A 26,112-nucleotide genomic window follows, 5' to 3' on the forward strand; every position below is an offset into this window, starting at 1 on the left:
GTGACCATTTGCTGAAGATTGAGGATTACTATAATTTAAAGGAAGGAAATGTACAAGTTATGGTACCTACAGTTTTCAATGATGAATTCTGATGTCCAGTCAACACTAGGCATATTAAAATCCCCAAGGACCCGTATTGGGCAGTTTATGGGGATTTTCTGGATGGTTGACAAAGTTCATTTAAAGGGAATTCCTATAGTTTTTTATGCGCATCTTTCTGCGCAGCCGACACTTTCTATGGAAAACTGAACTGAAGTCAACATTTGTTGAAACATGCTACAGACAATCTTTTTATATATGAGGAATCTTGAATGAAATACATTTTTTGATAAGTTTTATCACTAATCAAATGTTGATACTGGTTTATGTTGTATTGACAAGTATCATGCCTGACAGATATCTTGCTATTTTTGTGGTTGAGTTTTCACATCGCATTTTAGTACAAAGACAGTGTTGTTCATATAATGTAAGATAATTGTCTTAGTACTGATAAGAAAATATCACCTTTCAGATTATTTATTATTCAATTATAGAAAGAAATAAGAATTTTTAAAACTTTTTTTTGCTTCTAGCACACATACATGTAATCAATTTGGCCAGGTTCGCGCCACTTTCCGTCCGAACAGGTGTTGTATTCTAGCGGTCTTAACATAAAATTTAGCCTGGTGACCCATACATTTTTAGCCATTTTTATGCTCACAATACAATTATCTATACGCAAGAAAAACAGGAAAAAAAGATATGAAAGAGTTTTTTCAAAATTAAAAAAAAATATTCTTCACTATGTGTATTTGTCATTGAAAAAAGTTCACAAAAGTAAATATGAAACAATATTTTTTTTCATTTGTACCCATTATTGTAAGGATAGAGTATTACAAATATGACTATAATATCAAATAAGTATATAATAAAATCTGTAAAAAGAAAAAAAACTTATTGTGCTATCTCGATGTATATTTTGGTTGGTAATATAAAAAAGCAGAAAATTATGAAAATGTTGAAAAATCGCTGGCAGTTTCAGCAACAGTGGGTGTGTTCAAAACAATTTTTCACAAAAACAAGCCTGGTGACCTATTGTTTTTATTTTTTCATTGTTTTCAGCACACAATTTCCAATCATATATGTGAATTTAAAAAAAAAATCTATGAAAGGAAAAAAACTATAGGAATTCTCTTTAAGGATGTTTTTCATCTTCCTTTGTTAATATATCTCTAAACCCTTTTAGGGACAGTTTGGCCCAGACAGAATTGCAGGTGAGCTGAGGCTGTTCTGAGCTAACAAGGGAACGCGAGATGGTTATATGCTAATGAAAAAGTTTTATCTTGGTCTGAATATCGGTAAAGGAAAACATTTAGTATCTTCTAGCCTTTAAACCGACCGGTGTAGATTTAGCGGCACTGTGCCTTATCATAATTCAGTCTGTGTCCTAAGACGCCCGCTTTTTGTATAGATAAGCGCTGACAGATTTAGATTAACATGTGTTAAAAAAAATGACATTTACTGAACTTCAAAACAACTACAACATTGCAATTTACATTTGTATAGTATAAACAGATTTACCAGAAAGGTCGCCGCAAAAACACACTGTCAGTCATGTCATCCAAGGACAAAATTGTGGTAAGTTACTGACCATGACCCTCCCTAGGACTCTTTAACTTCTAAAAAAGCGGAACCATCTTCATGATATCCTTTTGATTTATTTGCAACTGGTGAATTAATTTAACTAGTAGAAAAATGGTATGTAGATCTATATGTCGTAGGCCAAACGAATCTACCCAGATCCAGAATCAGTCTAGCCAAACTATAGTCTAAATAATGAGACCTCGGGTAGACCGATTTTACATTTTGATATTTAACGTTGTCTACCTAGAGGTCTCAACCAGAAACAATCAAAACTGTGGTCGATTGAAATTACGATTTATCAGTAGTCACGATTTTTCTTTATCCCTAACAGCTTACCTGTTGTTTTTAATCATAAATAGTAAATAAAAAACATAAGAACAGGTCATATTTATCAAGAATTTCTGTTGTAAAAAATTTAAACCTCTAACGTTTCAATCGTCTTTATGTAATGGCGGTCGGAGGCGTGACCAATGAAAACGCTTTGTGTAGTAATGTGTTTACCTGTATCGGCCATTTTCCAATATGTAGTACACGCGATTTAAACCTCTGAATTTTTTTAACTGCCATAGTTTGAAAGTTTTTTAAGGCATCTAGATAATATATACATCATTGGAAAGGAAAAATTACAGGCTTTCTATGTATGTATTTCTTTTTTTGATCCGTCGCTTTATTATAACACAATTCCTGCCCAACGGATTCTGTTGGGTGTTATTTACGCAAAGAAGGGGGACAGTGCTATCACATTCTTTTCCTTTTCTGGTTTGTACTCGGAGGCGGATATCGACAAGTCCAAAATTATTAACGATATTCAACTCTCAAGTACTAGTTTGGTCTAGGAATCGGGCAAGATGTATAATTTACGAACTACATATTTGTAGAAGATTTATGTAGTAATTTATATTTTATTTAATGAATAAAAATCCAATACCACGACAGTTCCTCTTTGTTCCTGATAGTATATTTCTCGATTCAAAAAATGTTATTTTATCAAAAAATCATAACGTTACTCTGCAACTGAGAAAAGAAAACCGGAACTAAGCTTTGCCATTTGTCTTTGAAATGTTATAACATCTTTCCTGGGCATTATCCTGTTATTTGGAACGCATTCCAAACAAATATTTAACATAATACATTATGGCAAAATGGACGATGTATACATTCCGAACCGGATAACAACTTTGGAACTACTTTTTTAGTTCATAACAGGGCTTCCGTTAAGCGGTGTCCCGGCGTAAAATACGCCAGAAATTATGGTCCGTACGCCAATACACAATCTTAGAGGCGTACAAAGGACTTCCGATATTTTCAAAGGACGACAAAATCAATACACCGTGAGGCGTAAAAAAAAAAGTTGTTTGTTTCCGGTGACCCGACCTACCCTATTTTTTTACCGCCGACCCTAAACTTTTTTAGCGGTAAAATTGGGCTGCATATTTTTGCAAATAAGTATATTATTATTTTTATAGCTCTTTACACGAATGGACTACTCCACCGGTCGGGTAAGTGGTTTTTTCGTGGTAACTTTACCAAATTGAGAAATTACATCAGGCAAAATTACCTGGATTGACTGGAATTTACCCGCGAATCATAAAAATATCAAAACGTCGTGCTGGTAATTTTCCATTCCACAAGCACGTGCGCCCTATCGTAATATCTAATTTACATCGCGGTTACTTTTGACACAAAAAACGCGCATAGTGCATTCATTTTTTAATATATTAGCTTCAAATTTTCAACACCGCTTGAGAACTAATACAGTTTGAGTTCTATAACAATTTTAATAAGATATCCACAGGAATGTAGGCAAAATTCTTTAAAAACGGTCAAATTTTCATATAATGTTTTGTAAAATTTCTAACAGCGCGATCTTGATTATTTACTTCTTTCTTAAAGTAAATAAACGGTACATACTATGGTAATAAAATTCAGACTTTTGACCAGAATGTACAAAAAACACAATTAAAAAATCTTAAATAATGAAAAAGCGGCAGCAATTTAAATACATGGAGTAAAACGATTTTTGATTTTTGGCAAACAGATTTCTGTTAGCACGACAGAATAGGTTACGTGACCTCGTGAACGTAAATAGAAATGTGGTTTTAAAATAAAGCAGTATGATGTTGTTGCTGATTTTAGTAAATTTTAAATTATTCATTGTACATGTATTTTTTGACACAACACTTTGTTAGATATTCTTTTCAAACAATAATGTAAAATTCCTTGAGGGCAAATAGGTCACAGAGGTAGGCTATCACGGTTTGACACATTTACATGTCAGTTTATTCGGGATATTGCACATTCGCTTTTAAAAAAAGATAAAGAAAAAACTATTTTATTGATTTCTTCTCAACAATTTAAGGAATCGAGAAAGTACGATTAGACAGTGATGTGTCACATGGCGCGAAAACATGACGTAATGCCATGACAATCTCGGGCAACTATACCGCTTTGATCTCCACTTCAGATGCCATAATAACCGACACACTTCTTTTAGTTCTTTGAGGGGGTGTTAATTGATGATGAAAACAAGGCTAATTACTTAGTTTATCATCAGAATAATTACCGATAATTGTTATTTTTTTTTTCACTTTCAACACGGGTCGACGTCGGGTGGATGATGATTATTGTGTCCATATTTTGGGACACTTTACAAAATAATTATTTTTCGGGATAACAGATTGCTAGTCTTCCATTTTTATACGCCCAAAGGGACGTATTATGTTATGACGCTGGTGTCCGTCCGTCCGTCCGTCCGTCTGTCCGTTAGCAATTTCGTGTCCGCTCTGTAACTCTTGAACCCCTTGAAGGATTTCAAGGAAACTTTACACAAATGTTCACCACACCGAGACGATGTGCAGACCGCATGTTTTGGATGTCTCACTTCAAGGTCAAGGTCACATTTAGGAGTCAAAGGTCATATCAGTTTGTTTCGTGTCCGCTCTGTAACTCTTGAACCCCTTGAAGGATTTCAAAGAAACTTGACACAAATGTTCACCACACCAAGACGACGTGCAGAGCGCATGTTCCGGATGACTTGCTTCAAGGTCAAGGTCACACTTAGGGGTCAAAAGTCATATCAGTTTGTTTCGTGTCCGCTCTGTAACTCTTGAACTGCTGGAAGGATTTCAAAGAAACTTGGCAGAAATGTTCACCACATTGTAACGATGTGCAGAGCGCATGTTCCGGATGACTCGCTTCAAGGTCAAGGTCACACTTAAGGGTCAAAGGTCATATATGACTTTGCTTTGTGTATATTGCTCTGCATTGCAGTGGTCTTGTTTTTATTTGGCAGATCTCTTTTTTGTACTTACAATAATTTCTTTTTTTTGAATAACTTCCCTTTAATGTTACTATAAATAGCTTATTTTGAAACTTTTTTATTATTGGCCGTAGGGAAAAACCGAGACCACTTTTCTGTGGTACAACATGGATGGTACCTCCAATTTTAAGGTGTACCTACCTATACCTGATAAGGATTTTTTTGTAGACTTTGATTTTTTTTTTTTTGTGGACTTAGATTTGTTTTTTTAAGTTTTCCTTTTGTTGTTCCAGTCCTTTGGGGCTACAACAGTCAAGTTCTTAAAATTTTGCTCCAATCCTATGATGTAAGCCTTCGGGTGTATATTGCCCCGCATGGCGGCGCTCTTGTTAATTATTTTAGAAATAAGCCCTGTTTCTTTGAGTCAATTAAAGTTATGACATTTGGAGGTCCACTAAAGTCTGAGCAGGTCTACTAGATTTCAGCAGTTGGTGGACCTGCTGAAAAAAGTTAAGGTCGAGGCCTGCAGAGGCTTGAAAAGTCAGGTTTTAGATGGGATTTATAGTAGTAGTAAGACGTTGAACAACCACTTGCAGCTTTAATAATTCACAATTTTGGCATACCAGTCAAAACTTCATTGTCTGGCATTGTCCAGTTAATCCAGAATTTTAGATTGGGGTAGGGGCTCATGGTATTAATCTCAATGCAAATCAAAGATGCAAATCATATTCCTGGCCAGTGTGCTTTTACTTGGTTTTAGTTTGAAATATAAATGTTGGTTGTTGAATAATATTCAATATTAAAATTATATTATTTAAAGAGAGAATCCACAGCAAGATTTCATTCAAGTTTCACGTTTAATTAAATATAAACCATGTTCTCCGCAAGTAATTGCCAACTTCTCCACATGAATTAGCGGCAGAGAATGAATGATATAGGACACAACGATCCTATGACCACTTGATCCGTAGATCGACTGCTCTACCTTGAGCTAATCGGATGGGCTTATAAATCTGGAAATGAAAAAACAACAACAACAAAACGCAAACATGTAAAGCAAATATTTATTTCATAATATTTAAATACACAATCAAACGGCATTTTATATTGCTAAAACATCATCAAAGTCTTGTACATCCGGGTGTAAATCAAACATAACAATTGGATGCATGTTTATAAGGTTTATAATCTCCCTGTTTGAAACTACGGTAGTGTTTCATGCATTTAAAAAAAAAAAAAAAAAAAAAAAAATGCCTACCTACCTACCCTATTTTTTTAGCCGTGTCACTGGAAACAAACAACTTTTTTTTTAGGCCTGACCTAACTTTACTAGAATGATGTGACTAGCTCCGCCCCATAACTAATCAAAGCGGTTTAACACTTGATGATTGACAGCCTCGTAAAAACTGCCGGCAGTGTTTGAAGTGTGTGACAGTGTGAAAGCATCGTGTCTGATAGAGAACGTCTGTAAATGTAAACCGTTATCCAGATCAGCTGACATGTTTAGAAGGCGTTAATTGCAGACAACAAAAGGCTTTGATTAAATTGGTGAAACAAGCTCCTAAGTAAGAAGAAGACAAAGTAACTTACCGTATTTTCCCGAATAAACGCCCCCGGGGGCGTTACATTTTCCAAAGAGGTAAATTTGAGGTAAAAAAAAATAAAAAATGAAAATTTTTACAAAACTTAAAAATATTGTTAAAACCAACATCAGGGTTCGAATTTAAGCTCGCATACTCGCGAAATGGGAGTGCAAATTTCAAACTGCGAGGTGAGATTTCAGACACCAGCATTTTTTTGCGAGTGAAAATTTTTGGCCGAATAATGTGCATTTCTAACGGTCGTCTCGATCTTACACTGTTCTTTCTTTAACAACTCGCGGTCATTGCAGCGCATTGTCATTTGCAGAACGAATTTCGGAGCACTCTTTCATCTTTCGTCGTAAACGGAAGTTTACACTCGATACATGTCCCGTGCGCATGTCTTTTCAACTGCTGACAAGTACCTGCGCCAATTTTGATGACGTTTACCGCATCCGGTGGGTTTTTTGGTAATCTATATTAAGTTACTATTTATATAGCGCAAATACGATTGGCTGGACTCGTCACGTGGATGTTTGTGTTCATGTTCTAATAAAGTGACAAGTCGCGGAAAATGCAAGTTGTTTTTTCATTTAGCAAGTTAAAAAAAATACCACTTGCGAAAAAATGCGAGTAGAAAATCTGGCTAAATTCGAACCCTGCAACATTACTGTAAAGTGTTTCTGTGTTGTTTAATTCCCTCAAAACGTAATTATTTGGCATCCAATTTAATGCAGTGTGTCTTAAAATTATGCATTTAAATACGGTACCTCATGTATTCCGTGACACGCTCGTGACATTACACATTACGTCATCATACCCAAATAGCTGTGTACTCCGATAATATTTTCCTTAGTACATGCGGGTAGCAATACACAATGTCAGTGGTTTGACACGCTGCTTATGTGTCTGCTTTTAAATTAAAAGTTATTAAAACTGCCGAAGAAAAGGTTAACACTTTGCCGCAAATTTGTTTAAAGTCGACAGGAAGCTTGTGCGCGGGTGGTGCAAAAACAAATCAAAAATGGATTTACCGTTTAATTTTCTATTTGATGATTGGATACGTACCGTACTTAGTATAAACGTTTTGGATTTACGGTACATGGACTGTTTAAAAGTGTGTTTAATTCTTAATACATTGGATACTTACTGTAAATTACTTATTATGTGGACTTATAAAAATAAGGTAGGTGATTTTATTTTCGTTCTTGTTGACTTTTTTCCCCTCCAAAACGGGTGGGGGGGCCTTAATTCGGGAAAATACGGTAATTGTGGAAAATATATAATTTCAGCACAAAAACCTCAGCAAGTAACTATATTCTTTTAGCAAATGACATTTCACATCCAGTTTAAATTAATACATTTTTTTCCAACCGGTAATAAATTTGCTACTTACTTTGGATTTTCATAAATGATAAATCCTTCTTTTAGGCCATACCAAATTGATTAATAGTTCTTCGGAAAATTTTCAAAAAAAATAGGAGCGGGCGAGCGAAATTTTTATTTTATTTTTTTTTTCTCAATTTTGATTTTTTCAGAGGTGGGTAGATTTTACATGGAGCGAGCGGGCGTTTTTTATTTTTTTTCCCAGCTTGAACCCTTGAGGAGGCGGTTATGATTATATATAAAGTTAACATTTCTTTAGAAATAACACAGAAATCAAACATTTACAGTGTGGGTAACACAGTATATAGCTTTTCTATGTTTTAAAGACTACATGAATGATTTTGCAAATAAATTCATGCCAAAACTCACTGAATCACTTTATTTTTTTATTTTGTAATTTTAATTACTAAGGAATGGGTGTCTTATTTTTAATTTTGATTTTTCTACATTAATCTGAAGACGTGCCTATTTAATGGCACAGGATGAGGAATATTTAAGACAAAACAGGCACATGATTGTGTGGAATAACATTTCTTCTGAAACACAGTTAGATGGCTTTGACACATGAACAAATTTGTGCCCCTAGTGGAACTCCAACCCATAGAGGTGAGGGGAAGTAATAAACCACTTGACCAGTGAGACCAAACGGAGTTGGGCATACAGATGCTTCGACATTGCTCGAATCCCTTTGGAATAATTTCTTAACAGATCATGATCAGGCTAGCTTAAGCTTTTGTGGTAGAGATTCATTTCAGGCAAAAATAATAACAGACGGACAAATAATGATCCCAGTATGGCCACCCTTAAAAGTCTTGTTTGTTGTGCTTTGACTGAACTAGAAATTTAGAGTTGGGGAAGTCTGTTTTTTTTTCAGTTTCTTTCGTTCAATCAATTTACAGCCAATTTTAAATATATCCTGGCGTCATGTGTACAAACAGGCAAAACTGGGGTTACAAATTATTTTCATATCAACACTACTTATTTGAAAAGCTAAACAATTTTTAAATTGACTAAATGCGTTTTGATAGGATATCTGACTGCTGTACTAAAGAAGTTACGTTCAAAAAGATTTGGGCCGAGACAATGTGATAGGTCGGTCAGGATCTGTGAACAAATATTTTTTTAAGATAGTAGTTGGCCTCAGCTTTGGGCTCTAGATCTAACATGCTGAATTAAACAACTGATAACAAATGGTTTGAAAACTTTATATCTGAACAATATTTCCAAATATTTTTAACTGCATCCCCGTGCACGTCTTACAAGTCGGGCTTCGTTCTTTTCACTGTATTGAACAAAAGTAGAATGTGCCTATTTCATTACCTACCGGCACATCGAAGGCCATGTGTGGCACAAGCACAGACACTCCAGATTTAAAACAAATGATGAACAACACCATAATTCCTGACTTTTTGAGTTTGGATCATAAGCTACATGTATTACGGACGCATGAAATCCGATCAATATCACTTTGACGCATTAAAACAGCGATAAAACCTGTTTTACCGTTATTATTCCGGACCGCGTAATCGAAAAAAAAAGATTTTTTTCGGAGATTTTTATGTACGAGCGGGCATATAACCAGAAAAGAGACATGATTTTTTCTCAACAAAATCTCACAAAAGTCATTGGTTATGTGTATTGCCACACATTTAGAAGGGTAACCAAAGCAATATATAGTAAGTAACCCCAGTAACCAAATGTATATAGTAGGTTACAAATGGACACACTTGTGCAGAGGTGCACATTTTGTGCCATATCTACGTGCGGGTGGGTAATTTTTTTTTTTTTTTTCTCGGGAATGAAATTATTGATGCGGTAGTTCCGACGAACGACATATCAATTTGGCATGGCCTTACAGTATTTTTAGAAGAAAAAAAACATTCAGTTTGTCTCCTGACCTATTAAAAACTGATATCTTCGACACATTTCGACCAGCACATGGCAGCTGACATCAAAAGGAGTGTCGGCAAAATTTTCCTTTATTGATTCTCTTTGATGTGGGATGAAAGTTAACTGGTTGGGTATTGCAAGGTGAATGACGTAATTTGACATAATTCTACTCCAAGTAAAATGAACTTCAGATTTTTTTAAGTGGATTTTCGTTTTGTAGCTGAACAACAGTAAGTCTGGTGATTTTAATAAAATGCTGACTGTTGCTATAAATTTAAAAAATAAAATATTTTTTGTTAAATAAGATGTTTTCTAATCAATCTAGTGGTCCTTTTCTCTAAATTCTATTACTTTATGCACTGTTCTGAACCAATTATTATGATGATGATAGTAATGATGATGATGGTGATGATGATGTTGATGGTATTGAAGGTCACTGTACAAAGTGATAATATGTAGGACTCCAAGAAAATTTAAGAGGGACTCCAAAATCTGTATGTTAGGCAGTCCTGACTCCATGAAATTGAATCCTAATGGAAGCCCTGTCATAATGATGATTAATTCATTTATGTAATAATACTTCGATTTATTCTGTATTTCTTTTTAAATGATGTCAAATCATTCAGTTACTCTAATTAATTCCACCTCTTGCCTTCAAACAATGGATATAAAAGAAAAACAAGGGCGTTCCAAATAACAGGAGTATATATACGGCGAGCGAGGTAAGATACTAAAATGCCCTGCAAGTGGAAGGTTTCCCTGGGAAAAGGGTTTTCTTTGGGGGTTACATTTCTTTAGAAAATGGAACTTGGCAATCTTTTGGGGGTTAAAAGTGTCTGAAAATTGAATTTTTCAAAGAAAAAAATAAATATATAGTATGCGTTCCAAATAACAGGAGTATATATACGCGACGAATTAGGTCAAATCTGTTTACAAAGTATTACTACGCACCTGTTTTACTGTCGGATACTGCTGTGCACATATGATCTTATCCTACCGTCTACTTACTCGTACCTGTTGTTTGAAACATTGTAAGCATACAAATTATAATTTCTTATTTCAAACAGTCGAAAAAGTGCCTCGAAATGCCGAGACATTGTTCTGGGTTTAGACCATTCATGTATGCAAATGAAGCTACAACAATTCTTTCAAAATGCCTTAAATTCTTAGTCCAAAAATAACGTGGAATTTGTAGAGGCCATAAACTTGCCGAACAAATAATATCCTGAATTTCCACCCACATTTCACAAACTTCTTGATTATTCCTTTTGCCCATTATACATGAGAATACTACACATCAAATGATTTAAACTTCTGATACACTCGAGCACAGACTGACCACTAGAGAAGCTAATAAACTATTAATGCCAGATAATTTTATGGCTATCTTAATGATCCTTATCACTTGGCACATCATTTAGTTAGGATGAAGCATGCTGGAATTCATGGAGGGATTTTGATGAAACTTGACACAGTTGTTCACCATCATGAGACGGAGTGTCTTGCGCAAGAACCAGGTCCCTAGGTCTAAAGTCAAGGTCACTCTTAGAGGTCAAAGGATACAAGAATGAAAACTTTGTCCGGAACATTCTTTCTTCATGCATAGAGGGATTTTGATATAACTTGGCACAAATGTTCACCACCATGAGGCAGAGTGTCCTGCGCAAGAACCAGGTCCCTAGGTCTAAGGTCAAGGTCACACTTAGAGGTCAAAGGATACAAGAATAAAAACCCTGTACGGAGCATTTCTTCTTCATGCATAGAGGGATTTTGATATAACTTGGCACAAATGTTCACCACCACGAGACGAAGTGTCGTGCGCAAGAACCAGGTCCCTAGGTCTAATATATAAGGTCAAGGTCTCACTTAGAGGCCAAAGGTCAGATACTAGAATGACTTTGTCCGAAGCATTTCTTCTTCATGCATGGAGGGATTTTGATGTAACTTGGCACAATTATACACCATCATGAGAGGAAGTGTCATGCACAGTTCCTTTCTTTAGAATTACTTCCCTTTGTTGTTACTATAAATAGCTTATACTGTAACTTCTTCATTACTAGTCATAGGGAAAAATCAAGACCACTTTTCTGTAGTACAACATGCATGCTACATCCAGTTCTGAGGTGTATTTTGACCAATCTCTACCTGGTAAAGATTTTTGTGTGGACTTACAATTTTTTTTCTTTTGATTTTTTTTTAGCTCACCTAGCTTTTCTGATCGCGCTGTGTCTGTCGTCCTTCCGTGCGTGCGTCTGTAAACTTTTGCTTGTGACCACTCTAGAGGTCACATTTTTCATGGGATCTTTATGAAAGTTGGTCAGAATGTTCACCTTGATGATATCTAGGTCAAGTTCGAAACTGGGTCACGTGCGGTCCAAAACTAGGTCAGTACATCTAAAAATAGAAAAATCTTGTGACCTCTCTAGAGGCCATATTTTTCAATGGATCTTCATGAAAGTTGGTCAGAATGTTCACCTTGATGATATCTAGGCCAACTTGAAAATGGGTCACGTGCAATTAAAAACTAGGTCAGTAGGTCTAAAAATAGAAAAACGTTGTGACCTCTCTAGAGGCCATATTTTTCATGGGAACTGTATGAAAATTGGTCTGAATGTTCATCTTGATGATGTCTAGGTCAAGTTCGAAACTGGGTCCTGTCCGGTCCAAAACTAGGTCAGTTGGTCAAATAATAGAAAAACCTTGTGACCTCTGTAGAGGCCGTATTTTTCATGGGATCTGCATGAAAATTGGTCAGAATGTTCATCTTGATGATATCTAGTTCAAGTTCGAAACTGGGTCAACTGCGGTCAAAAACTAGGTCTGTAGGTCAAATAATAGAAAATCCTTGTAACCTCTCTAGAGGTCATATTTTTCATTGGTTCTGCATGAAAATTGGTCAGAATGTTCATCTTGATGATATCTAGATCGAGTTCGAAACTGGGTCACGTCCGGTCCAAAACTAGGTCAGTAGGTCAAATAATAGAAAAACATTGTGACCTCTGTAGAGGCTATACTTTTTTCATGGGATCTGCATGAAAATTGGTCAGAATGTTCATCTTGATGATATCTAGGTCCAGTTTGAAACTGGGTCAACTGCGGTTCAAAACTAGGTCAGTAGGTCTAAAAATAGAAAATCCTTGTGACCTCCTTAGAGGCCATATTTTTCAATGGATCTTCATGAAAATTGCTCAGAATGTTCACCTTGATGATATTTAAGTCAAGTTTGAAACTGGGTCACGTGCGGTCTAAAACTAGGTCACTAGGTCAAATAATACAAAAACTTTGTGACCTCTCTAGAGGTCATATTTTTCATGGGATCTGCATGAAAATTGGTCAGAATGTTCATCTTGATGATATCTAGATAAACTTTGAAACTGGGTCATGTGCGGTCAAAAACTAGGTCAGTAGGTCAAATAATAGAAAAACCTTGTGACCTCTGTAGAGGCCATATTTTTCATGGGATCTGCATGAAAATTGGTCAGAATGTTCATCTTGATGATATCTAGGTCAAGTTTGAAACTGGGTCACATGCGGTCAAAAACTAGCCTAGGTCAGTAGGTCAAATAATAGAAAAACCTTGTGACCACTCTAGAAGCCATATTTTTCAATGGATCAGTATGAAAATTGGTCTGAATGTTCATCTTGATGATATCAAGGTCAAGTTTGAAACCGGGTCAACTGTGGTCAAAAACTAGGTCACTAGGTCTAAACATAGAAAAACCTTTTGACCTCTGTAGAGGCCTTATTTTTCAATGGATCTTCATGAAAATTGGTCAGAATGTTCACCTTGATGATATCTAGGTCAAGTTCGAAACTGGGTCACATGCGGTCAAAAACCTGGTCAGTAGGCCTAAAAATAGAAAAAATAGCAAAACTGGGTCACATGCCTTCAAAAACTAGGTCATTATGTCAAATAATAGAAAAACCTTGTGACCTCTGTAGTGGCCATATTTTTCAATGGATCTTCATGAAAATTGGTCAGAATTTTTATCTTGATGATATGTTGGTCAAGTTCAGAATTAGGTCACATGAGCTCAAAAACTAGGTCACTATGTCAAATAATGGAAAAAACGACGTCATACTCAGTTCATGTGGGGACAGGTGAGCGATTGAGGACCATCATGGTCCTTTTGTTTAAGATTAACTTCTCTTAGTTGTTACTATAAATAACTTATATTGTAACTTTTTGGCTCACCTGTCACAAAGTGACAAGGTGAGCTTTTGTGATCGTGCAGCGTCCGTCGTCCGTCCGTCAGTCCGTCCGTGCGTGCGTGCGTAAACTTTTGCTTGTGACCACTCTAGAGGTCACATTTTTTGTGGGATCTTTATGAAAGTTGGTCAGAATGTTCATCTTGATGATATCTAGGTCAAGTTAAAAACTGGGTCACGTGCCTTCAAAAACTAGGCCAGTAGGTCTAAAAATAGAAAAACCTTGTGACCTCTCTAGAGGCCATATATTTCGCAAGATCTTCATGAAAATTGGTCAGAGTGTTCATCTTGATGATATCTAGGTCAAGTTCGAAACTGGGTTACGTGCCGTCAAAAACAAGGTCAGTAGATCTAAAAATAGAAAAACCTTGTGACCTCTCTAGAGGCCATATATTTCATAAGATCTTCATGAAAATTGGTCAGAACGTTCACCTTGATGATATCTAGGTCAAGTTGGAAACTGGGTCACGTGCCTTCAAAAACTAGGTCAGTAGGTCAAATAATAGAAAAACATTGTGACCTCTCTAAAGGCCATATTTTTCAAGGGATCTGTATGAAAGTTGGTCTGAATGTTCATCTAGATGATATCTAGGACAGGTTCGAAACTGGGTTACGTGCAATCAAAAACTAGGTCAGTAGGTCTAAAAATAGAAAAACCTTGTGACCTCTCTAGAGGCCATATATTTCATGAGATCTTCATGAAAATTGGTCAGAATGTTTATCTTGATGATATCTAGGTCAAGTTCGAAAGTGGGTCACGTGCCTTCAAAAACTAGGTCAGTAGGTCAAATAATAGAAAAACCTTGTGACCTCTCTAGAGGCCATATTTTTTATGGGATCTATATGAAAGTTGGCCTGAATGTTCATCTTGATGATATCTAGGTCAAGTTCGGAAATGGGTCATGGCCTTGAAAAACTAGGTCAGTAGGTCAAATAATAGAAAAACTTTGTGACCTCTCTAAAGGCCATATTTTTCATGGGATCTGTATGAATGTTGGTCAGAATATTCATCTTGATAATATGTAGGTCAAGTTTGAAACTGGGTCAACTTCGGTCAAAAACTAGGTCAGTAGGTCTAAAATTATTAAAATCTTTTGACCTCTCTAGGGGCCATATTTTTCAATGGATCTTCATGAAAATTGATCTGAATGTTCACCTTGATGATATCTAGGTCAGTTTCGAAACTGGGTCACGTGCATTCAAAAACTAGGCCAGTAGGTATAAAAATAGAAAAACCTTGTGACCTCTCTAGAGGCCATATTTTTCATGAGATCTTCATGAAAATTAGTGAGAATGTTCACCTTGATGATATCTATATAAAGTTCAAAACAGGGTCACGTACCTTCGAAAACTAGGTCAATAGGTCAAATAATAGAAAAACCTTGTGACCTCTCTAGAGACCATATTTTTCAGTGGATCTTCATGAAAATTGGTCAGAATTTTTATCTTGATAATATCTAGGTCAAGTTCAAAACTGGGTCACATGAGCTCAAAAACTAGGTCACTATGTTAAATAATAGAAAAAACGACGTCATACTCAAAACTGGGTCATGTGGGAAGAGGTGAGCGATTCAGGACCATCATGGTCCTCTTGTTTATAATTGACCATAGGGAAAAACCAAGACCACTTTTCTGTGGTACAACATAGATGTTACTTCAAATTTTAGGTGTATTTTAAGGTCTCTCTACCTGGTAAGGAACTTTTTTTGTGGACTTAGGAAAACAAAAGACTTACAATGATTACTTAAAACAACCACAAAATTAAAATTCATTTGCAATACAGCAGCTAGAGTAAACAAAATTTGCTGTGACGGGCGTATATTGTGACATTCTGGCACTCTTGTGAGGTGTATTTTGACCAATCTCTACCTGGTAAAGATTTTTATGTGGACTTACATTTTTTTATGGATTTTTTTATTTTTTTTATTTTTATTTTTTTTTAAGATTAACTTCCCTTAGTTGATACTATAAATAACTTATATTGTAACTTTTTTATGATTGACCGTAGGAAAAAACAAGACACTTTTCTGTGGTACAACATAGGTGTTACTTTCCAATTTTAGGTGTATTTTAAGGTATCTCTACTTGGTAAGGAGTTTCTTTTTGTGGACTTAGAAAAACAAAAGACTTACAATGATTACCGGTACTAAACAACCACAAAATTAAAATTTCATTTGCAAATACAGGTGCTAGAGTAAAGAAATTTGCTGTGACGGGCGTATATTGTGACATTCTGGCACTCTTGTTCTATTAGTTAAATTAATCCATTAATTCAATAAGTTGCAAATAAATAAAAAGTTTGAGGAAAACCTGTTATTGGGAAAAATTTCGCCCATCTCATACACAGAGAAACTAGCTTTGCCTTTAAATCTCCCTGCAACATTTTTAGCATAATGTTCCCATTTTTAATTAAAAAATTTTGGTCGAAGTTTTTCCAAGAGTACAATACCGTGTTTTTAACCATTGCAGATACTAAGCTAAAACTTCACACTCTCAGGTAATTACGCAAAGTTACAACATCAAGTCCCAGAACTCTTACCTGAATTTTAACAAAATTACCCCCCTTCGTGGATTCAGAAAATTTAGGTAACATTGAAATTTTGCATAGGAATTCCTCCAACGTCTATTTAGATGTTGAGTTGAAACTTGATACAAATTACTGTCAGAGGTCAGTTAAACATGGTAGAAGGTGCATTTACCACAGCTCTGAATTGTATTTTAGCAAGGTTATACCCTTCTTGGATTAAACTGGAAAATACAACTTAAAGTTTTGCATGGAAATTACTGTCTCCAAAATTAATGCAGGTACTTGGTTGAAACTTCACACAGATGCTGTATGCAGTTTAACAAGCTCGAGGACCAAGTCTCACAACTCTTAAATGAATATTAGAGATGGCTCGGACAATATACTTATTCTTAGACAGAAATCCATTCAAAAAAAAATAATCCAAAAGGTACCTCTTTCAAACTGGGAAGTGGCCAGAAATTCAGTTACATTAAGATGGAAAATCCTGTCCAAGTACATTTCCTTTGGCTTCTTAATTCAGTTAAATCAATGTGAAAATACAGATTTACACCCAGTACAGGAAAACCTGTCATGTTTTAGCTGTCAGAGCTGTCTGTAATAACTTCCATTGAGAGGAAAGACTCTTAGCAAATTTTGGAGGTTTGATTTTGTAATAGACACTTCATATTTAAGATGAATGGGACAATGCTTCTGCAAACAGAACTTAATTTTGATAAATCTTTGTGCAATAGAATTGTGGTGGTTTATAAGCATGAAAGAGGTGCTCCGTTGCATGAGTGGATATTCTGAATGTACTCTTAAGACTGCTGTCGGCGTTTTACGCACTTCTTTGTACGTGACGTCGTGGCGCTGCGCCTCTACTGACGTCACATCCGTTAACGTCATTGTTTATATACCCTGAAATCCCGAAAATAAGCCGGTTTTGAAAATAAGCCGGTCTCGAAAATAAGCCACCATTTTACTACAGGCAAAAAGGGCTCATAAATAAGCCGCACCCAAAAATAAGCCGTCCATTTGTATCAGTAATAGTATCAATGTCTTTGTTAGGACACATATATGTGTATGATAGCAAAAGTTACCAGCGTGTACATAGCAGATTTATTTCCCCACGTTACAGCAATAAAACATACTTTGGAATAAAAACGATGCAAGTTGTGCTGATATTTAAAACCCTGGACAAATTAAATTTTAAAAGCAAAAAAAAAAAAAATCCTGTCTCAAACACTTCTTTTCACATTATTTCTACTAATTAACATGACCTGTCTTTATAACACAGTGCAGTGTTTATCACCTATTTTGAAAGTTTTTCATTCCTGTTGGCCGATTAAATCATAGGATCCATTTGTTTGTTAGGCCAGACAAAACTTTTTAATGGATAATTGTCTGTTAGAATCGGATTTTTTTCATTAAGAAATTGTAATAAATTGTAACAAAACTGCTATGTCAGAAGTATAAGTATTTATCGACGTCTATGTTTTTACTAAAAAGCAAAATATACGACACCCATATCTTCAGTATTTCGTTACTTGAAAATACGCCGGTTTTAAACCGTTACTGAATATATGTACTCAAAAGTTCGCCGAACTCTAAAGTAAGCCGGTCTCGATAATAAGCCACCAAATCCTTACGAAAATTTAAAATAAGCCGCGGCTTATTTTCGGGATTTCAGGGTACAACGTTACTTATGAACGGAACGTAAATCGAAATTGAACCTGGGAAACGCTTATTTATTCTTTACACTATATGATCCCGACATTGGTGCCGTGACCAGGATAGATTTGTGGTGGTTTATAAGCATGAAAGAGGTGCTCCGTTGCATGAGTGGATATTCTGAATGTACTCTTAAGACTGCTGTGAAGTTCTGGACAATAGTTAAGAAAGTACAGTGTACAATGTAAGTGGGTTACCTAGTGAAGTTTTAAATGCAAGTATTTTTAGCTCATCTGATTTTTTGAAAAAAAATGATGAGTTATTGTCATCACTTGAGCGGTTGTCGGCGTCGGCGTCGGCGTCGGTGTCTGCGTCGGCGTTGCCTGGTTAAGTTTTATGTTTAGGTCAGCTTTTCTCCTAAACTATCAAAGCTATTGCTTTGAAACTTGGAATACTTGTTCACCATCATAAGCTGACCCTGTATAGCAAGAAACATAACTCCATCTTGCTTTTTGCAAGATTTATGGCCCCTTTTGTACTTAGAAAATATCAGATTTCTTGGTTAAGTTTTATGTTTAGGTCAACTTTTCTCCTAAACTATCAAAGCTATTGCTTTGAAACTTGGAATACTTGTTCACCATCATAAGCAGACCCTGTACATCAAGAAACATAACTCCATCTTGCTTTTTGCAAGATTTATTGCCCCTTTTGGACTTAGAAAATCAGTTTTCTTGGTTAAGTTTTATGTTTAGGTCAGCTTTTATCCTAAACTATCAAAGCTATTGCTTTAAAACTTGCAACACTTGTTCACCATCATAAGTTGACCCTTTATAGCAAGAAACATAACTCCATCCTGCTGTTTGCAAGATTTATGGCCCCTTTTGGACTTAGAAAATATCAGATTTCTTGGTTAAGTTTTATGTTTAGGTCAACTTTTTCTCTTAAACTATCAAAGCTATTGCTTTGAAACTTGCAACACTTGTTCACCATCATAAGCTGACCCTGTACAGCAAGCAACATAACTCCATCCTGCTTTTTGCAATAATTATTGCCCCTTTTGGACTTAGAAAATCATTTTCTTGGTTGAGTATTATGTTTAAGTCAACTTTTCTCATAAACTATCAAAGCTATTGCTTTAAAACTTGCAACAGTTTTTCACCATCATAAGTGGACACTGTACATCAAGAAACATAACTCTATCCTGCTTTTTGCAAGAATGATGGCCCTTTTTAGACTTAGAAAATCATGGGTAGGACAATATTTCTATTACACAAAAAAAATCAGATGAGCGTCAGCACCCGCAAGGCGGTGCTCTTGTTTATGATTATTACAGATAGATGACCAATATGAAGGCTATAGATTAGAACTGTTTTGCATTCCAAAACATTATGAAGAGGACCTGGAGAACATACTTATACCATCTGGCCTCATTACAGACAGGTAAATTTAATGTGTAGTAGATATAAAGCTTTCTTCGGTAGGTATCTGATCTATATATTAGGGGTCATAGTAGGCTAACTTGTATCATGTGCTTTTGACCTTTGACCTCTTAACCTTTAGCCTGCTGGTGGCAAGTGTTTTTGCCTTTGCGACCAGTGCAGACCAAGATCAGCCTGCACTGATCATGGTCTGCATTGTTCGCTATTCAGTCAGTAAATTTGCATGGAACACCCCTTTTAATAATAAATGGTACTGCTCTAATTTAGTGATGGACCCGTCCATTTTAGAAATATAGAAGATTAAACAAGTAATTTACAGCTCGGACACATGTATTTCAAAACAGAGGTGGAAGAAGAGACATTTTAAGTATAAAATAGATAGCGTATTGGGTGAAATCTTATATTTATCAGTCAGGGGTGTAACTGTTTTAAGTTACGTAACCTATTTCAGTTACTTTTTCAAGCATTTTATAACCTGTATTAGTTATAAAATATAGATAACTCAGGTAAGTTATTAAAAAAAAGCCTTTTTTCTGTTCTCACAAAGTGACCTTTAAAGGGTAATTAGTAGCAAATTGTGGTTAATCAAATTCTCTTTTAGTCTGATCATGACCTGATGAGCATAATGGGATGTTAAGAGTTTTATAGCTTTAAAACCATTTGCGTAAGACTTTATCAGCTTTGCGTAAAAAATTTTACTGCATAGCAGGAAAGATAAAAGGCCAAGGATTCAGGAAATGATTGCATTAGTCACATTCAAAATGAGGAATTGACACAGGAGGGCTTTGTAATATTTTATGATAACTGAAACAAGTTATGAAAGTAAACGCAATAACTCAAATGGGTTATAAACTGTGATAACTTGAAACAGTTACACCCCTGACTGTTTATTGTGGAGTTGAGGGATCTTTCTATACGGACTTGTCTTACGTGTAACTATATGTTAAAGTTACCGATACAAGCTCCAGTGAAAAAAACTGATGGCTGAGGGTCAGTTTATTAACAAGATTAATTTTATGTAAAAAAAATATTTACAGTACCGTTACTTCTCATATTTTAGCACTGTTAAAGCACGGTTAGGTTTTGAAGACTTCAGACTTAAAGAAAGCAACGTGACATCAAGTCACATTGCCCTACTATATTTGGCGCCATGCTTGCCCCATAAACTAGTGCTTCCCTGTATCATCTAGACTACTTACTTACATTGAAGACTTATTAGAAGTGAAAGAATATATAGCAGAACCATGTTTTAATATTTCTCAATATGAATCGATTATGAATCGATTATGCGCTACATGTATAATTCACTCGGGCTTATGAAATTATTCTGCCGGTGTAGGGTTTTTTCTGGCTAATTTGGGAACATAGCCTATACCCCTAAAATTGGGAATTTTGACGCGTAAATGTTCCAAATTGGGAAATATTTCGTCCCATAGGATATAGTAAGGATGTGTTTAAGCACTTTCTCATACACTTGTTTCACATTGTAGAACCTTTTTTACATACTTCCATTACAAAATTGTCCATACCGTAATTTGGTCATTTTTTGTGCAGTTTTGATGAAATTTTTTTCAGAATGTAGATTGGGAATTTTTGCCTTCATTTTGGGAAAAATACATACTTTTTGGCATTGGGAATATAGCCGAATAACGGCTATAAAAACGGCCAAAAAAAAACCCCTGCAGTGTATAACCTCTTGGTATTCTTTTGATTTATAAAAACCTGGGCCAGCAATATATGATTTCTTAATTTCTAGATGTTGTATATCGGTAAGTCTCGGGGGTATATTTTCACTTCCCTTTGAAACAGGATAGAGAGACTAGCCAGGGACATTATCCACGAGTTCAGTAACGAAGGATTGGTTGCCCTGTGTGTGTTGAAGGGAGGCTATAAGTTCTTCACAGATCTGTTAGACAGGATCAAAATGCTCAACAGAAATACTGAGACCTCAACACCACTTGCTGTAGACTTCATTAGGTTAAAAAGCTATAAGGTAGGTATTGTATCAAGTAATGAGTTTCTGATTCCAGAATTATTATATAGATTGGAGTCATATTTGAACAAAAGCTCCATCATTTTCTTTCATGAGGCGTACCTTCAGTTGAATATGAAACTTAAGGAATTTTTAAACAGTGGTGTACTATAATATTAAATATAAAAAAAAACAAAACATTGAAGTTCAGTCTGTTTTCACCTTTTAACTATATCTCTGTTTTCCCCCAATCATAATGAAACACATCGTGAAACCATGCAGATTGATCTGATATCCCTATTATAGTGCTTTTAAGTTCTGAAATATGTATCTACAAATAAGCTATCAATTTTAATTGATATTATAACTTTGGTTTAGAATTGCATTTTTCATTTAATACACTTCAAAAGTTCCTTGTCAGAAAACTTAATTTTTCTTTTGCAAATTTTTATGCCAACTGCTCTTGCCTTTTTTTCTCTCAGATGAACTGTTGACAACCATAGATAATGGAATGATTTGTGAATTTTGTTCTCTGTTTAATAGGATGACAAACAGTCTGGTGAAATTGAAGTGATAGGAGGTGACAATCTAGAAAATTTAAAAGGAAAGGTAAATTAAATGTAAAAACTAATTTGAGCCATGCCATGAGAAAACCAACATAGTGGCTTTGCGACCAGCATGGATTCAGACCAGCCTGCGTATCCGCACAGTCTGATCAGGATCCATGCTGTTCGCTAACAGTTTCTCTAATTCAATAGACTTTGAAAATGAACAGCATGGATTCTGACCAGGTTGCACGGATGCCCAGGCTGGTCTGAATCCATGATAGTCACAAAGCCACTATGTTCGTTTTCTCATGGCGCGGCTCATTTAGAAATCCAACATCAAATTTTAGATGGTAAATAAATAGACAAATCGTGGTTCTGTGGCAAGTCTAACTTCAGAAACTAACTTTGGAAAGATTTTTTTATGTACATAAGTTGTCTGAGGAAAATTATATTCATGAATTCATATAAAAATGGCTCCTTTTAAAGAAAAACATGCACAAATATTTATTCAATTGCTTCATTTCATTTCAGTATTAGTGATTGTTATGAAGGAAAAATGATGTTTCAATTATATGATCATTTTCTAGCATCAAGTGGTGGAGAAAGAGTCCATATTTCCCACATGGCATCATTTCTGCCATGAACAACACCTGGGTAGAACCACCAACTTTTCATCTTGTGAATGAATTCTAAATGTCTTGCCAGGTGCCAAATCAACAGCAGTAAGGGAGAAATGGTAGGAGTGCAGTGACCTTAACCATTTGGCTAGCCTAGGAAGAACCCATGAATTAATATTTGTAAATAGTTACCATTCTTGGCAGTTGCACTGGATGAACTTACCATAATATGTGACAGGAGTAGCTGATTAATGATAGTGGTACTGGCAACATGGTGTTTGTACTGGCAACATGATGGTTGTACTGGCAACATGATGCTTGTACTGGCAACATCATGCTTATACTGGCAACATGATGCTTGTACTAGTAATGTGATGCTTGTATTGGTAACATGATTGTTGTACTGGTAATGTGATGCTTGTAATGCCAACATGATGCTTGTACTGGCAACATGATGCTTGTACTGGTAATGTGATTCTTGTACTGGCAACATGATGCTTGTACTAGTAATGCGATGCTTGTATTGGCAACATGATGGTTGTACTGGTAATGTGATGCTTGTACTGGCAACATGATGCTTGTACTGGCAACATGATGCTTGTACTGGTAATGTGATTCTTGTACTGGCAACATGATGCTTGTACTAGTAATGCGATGGTTGTATTGGCAACATGATGGTTGTACTGCTAATGTGATGCTTGTACTGGCAACATGATGCTTGTACTAGTAATGCGTTGCTTGTATTGGCAACATGATGGTTGTACTGGTAATGTGATGCTTGTACTGGCAACATGATGGTTGTACTGGTAATGTGATTCTTGTACTGGCAACATGATGCTTGTACTAGTAATGCGATGCTTGTATTGGCAACATGATGCTTGTACTAGTAATGCAATGCTTGTATTGGCAACATGACACTTGTACTGGCAACATGATGATGTTAGTACTCACAGGATTGTTGTACTTGCAACTTTTTTTGGTGTTGATTGTTCCTGCATGATCTTGCACATAATAGTTTAAACCGTCTAAGAAATATGTTTAGAGATTAAAGCAAAACAGCATTGATATGCACAGAGATAGAAGGTTGAGAAATATGTTAAGAGGTAAATCAAAACAGCAGTAGAAAAATGTTCATAGATAAAGCTAAAACAGCCTTAATTTGCACAGCGTTAAAAGGTACATGCATCTTTTTCTTTATTTCACAGAATGTGCTAGTAGTTGAAGATATTATAGACACTGGCCGCACCATGATGAAATTGTTAGATATTCTGAAAAGTGTTAAGCCAAAGTGTGTCAGAGTTGCCAGGTATATATTTTTGTTACTTTTAAAGAGTAGCATAATATTACAGTTAACTTAGAGAGAAAGACCCAAGGTCCCTACCAGGATCAAACCGCAGACCTCTTGGTCGATAGGCAGGCTCTAAACCATGTTGCTTAAGTGTGAATTCTCTAGTGACTTGGTTAGAGCGTCTGTCTACATATAAATAGGCCTGAGGTTTTATTAGTCCCCTACTGGTTGAAAACCAGTTTCGGGGACTATAGGAATGCGCTTTTCCGTCATTCCGTCCGTCCGCAATTTCGTGGCTGGTCCATAACTCTTTCATCCATGAAGGGATTTTAATATTACTTGGCACAAATGTTCCCCATGATGAGACGAAACCTGGACCCCTAGCTCAAAGGTCAAGGTCACAATTGGAGGTCAAAGGTCAACAGGGCTTTCTTCCTGTCCGGTCCATAACTCTCCCATCCATGAAGGGATTTTAATATCACTTGGCACAGTTGTACCTCGTAATAAGATGATGTGTCATGCACAACTTTCAGACCCCTAGCTCAAAGGTCAAGGTCACACTTAGCAGTCAAATGTTAACATGGCATGAACAGGGTCTGTTTCGTGTCCGGTCCATAACTCTGTCATTCATTAAGGGATTTCAATATCACTTGGCACAGATGTTCCCCATGATGAGATGACATGTCATGCACAAATTCCGGACCCCTTGATCAAAGGTCAAGGTCACAATTGGGGGGTCAAAGGTCAATAGGGCTTTTTTCCTGTCAGGTCCATAACTCTGCCATCCATGAAGGGATTTTGATATTACTTGGCACAAATGTTCCCAATGATGAAACAACTTGTCATGCGCAAAACCCGGACCCCTAGCTCAAAGGTCAAGGTCACAATTGGGGGCCAAAGGTCAATAGGGTTTTTTTCCTGTCCGGTCCAGAACTGTCATCCATCAAGGGATTACAATATTACTTGGCATAAATGTTCCCCATGATGAGACGACGTGTCGTGCGCTACACCCAGAACCCTAGCTTAAAGGTGAAGGTCACACTGAGATCAAAGGTCAATATGATTTTTTTCCTGTCCGGTCTATAACTTTGTCATGCAAAACAGGATTTAAATATCAAGTTGGCACAAACATTCCCCTGGATGAGACAACATGTTGTGTGCAAAGCCCGGGCCCTAGGTCTAAGGTCAAGGTCATACTTAGAGGTCAAAGGTCAAATTCAAGAATGACTTTGACTGGAGCATTTCTTCTTTATGGATGGAGGGATTTTAATGTAACTTGGCACAAATGTTCACCACCATGAGTCGAATTGTCATGCGCAAGAACCAGGTCCCTAGGTCTAAGGTCAAGGTCATACTTAGAGGTCAAAGGTCAAATTCAAGAATGACTTTGTCTGGAGCATTTCTTCTTCATGCATGGAGGGAGTTTGATGTAACTTGGCACAAACGTTTACCACCATGAGGCACCCTTTTTTTAGAATAACGGCCCTTTGTTGTAACTATAAATAGATTATATTGTAACTTTTTTTATTACTGGCCGTAGGGAAAAATCGAGACCACTTTTCTGTGGTACAACATGCATGTTACATCCAATTTTTAGGTGTATTTTATCTATTTCTACCTGGTAAAGAGTTTCTTGTGGACTTACATTATAAAGAATTTTTTTTAGGATTAATTTCACTTTGTTGTTACTATAAATAACTTTTATGATAACTTTTTTTATAATTGGCCAAAAAAAAATTCCAAATGAAAACAACTGTACGTTTTTATATATGCAAATTTTAATCCAAGTGCTTTGTTATATTATATTGTATATATAGTACAATATTGTTTATACATCATTGACAGATATCAGTTCATTATGTTGTACTGCAGTAGAGAAAATTAGGTGCCTTCCAGTAGGGGACTTAGTATTGAATGCCAATACTTCATTCACTTGTTTATCCGTGGCAGAGACCACAGGGTTTTCTCTTGCAGATTATTAATCCTCCACCACGACAGTTGGGGGGGGATGTTATAAGAATGGTCTCCATCCGTCCGTCTGTCTGTCCGTAACACTTTGTGTCTTGTCTGTATCTCCTAAACCCCTTGAAGGATTTTCATGAATCAAGACGATGTGCAGAACTC

At 36.1% G+C, this 26,112-nt stretch overlaps 1 protein-coding gene across 1 annotated transcript in view; it reads left to right on the top strand.

The window, feature by feature from the left end:
* The first annotated feature begins 1,435 nt into the window (after positions 1-1,435).
* The window catches only part of LOC123531366 (hypoxanthine-guanine phosphoribosyltransferase-like), a 40,683-nt gene continuing 16,006 nt past the window's right edge, over positions 1,436-26,112 (top strand). Inside the window, exons 1-5 of the mRNA XM_045312230.2 lie at positions 1,436-1,617; positions 19,458-19,564; positions 21,373-21,556; positions 22,079-22,144; positions 23,906-24,006. Of these exons, the coding sequence (XP_045168165.2) occupies positions 1,594-1,617; positions 19,458-19,564; positions 21,373-21,556; positions 22,079-22,144; positions 23,906-24,006 (482 nt within the window). The 5' untranslated portion in view covers positions 1,436-1,593. The remainder of the gene's footprint in view (positions 1,618-19,457; positions 19,565-21,372; positions 21,557-22,078; positions 22,145-23,905; positions 24,007-26,112) is intronic.

This window comes from Mercenaria mercenaria, chromosome 11, assembly GCF_021730395.1.
Source record: "Mercenaria mercenaria strain notata chromosome 11, MADL_Memer_1, whole genome shotgun sequence".
Classification (NCBI taxonomy): Eukaryota; Metazoa; Mollusca; class Bivalvia; order Venerida; family Veneridae; genus Mercenaria; species Mercenaria mercenaria.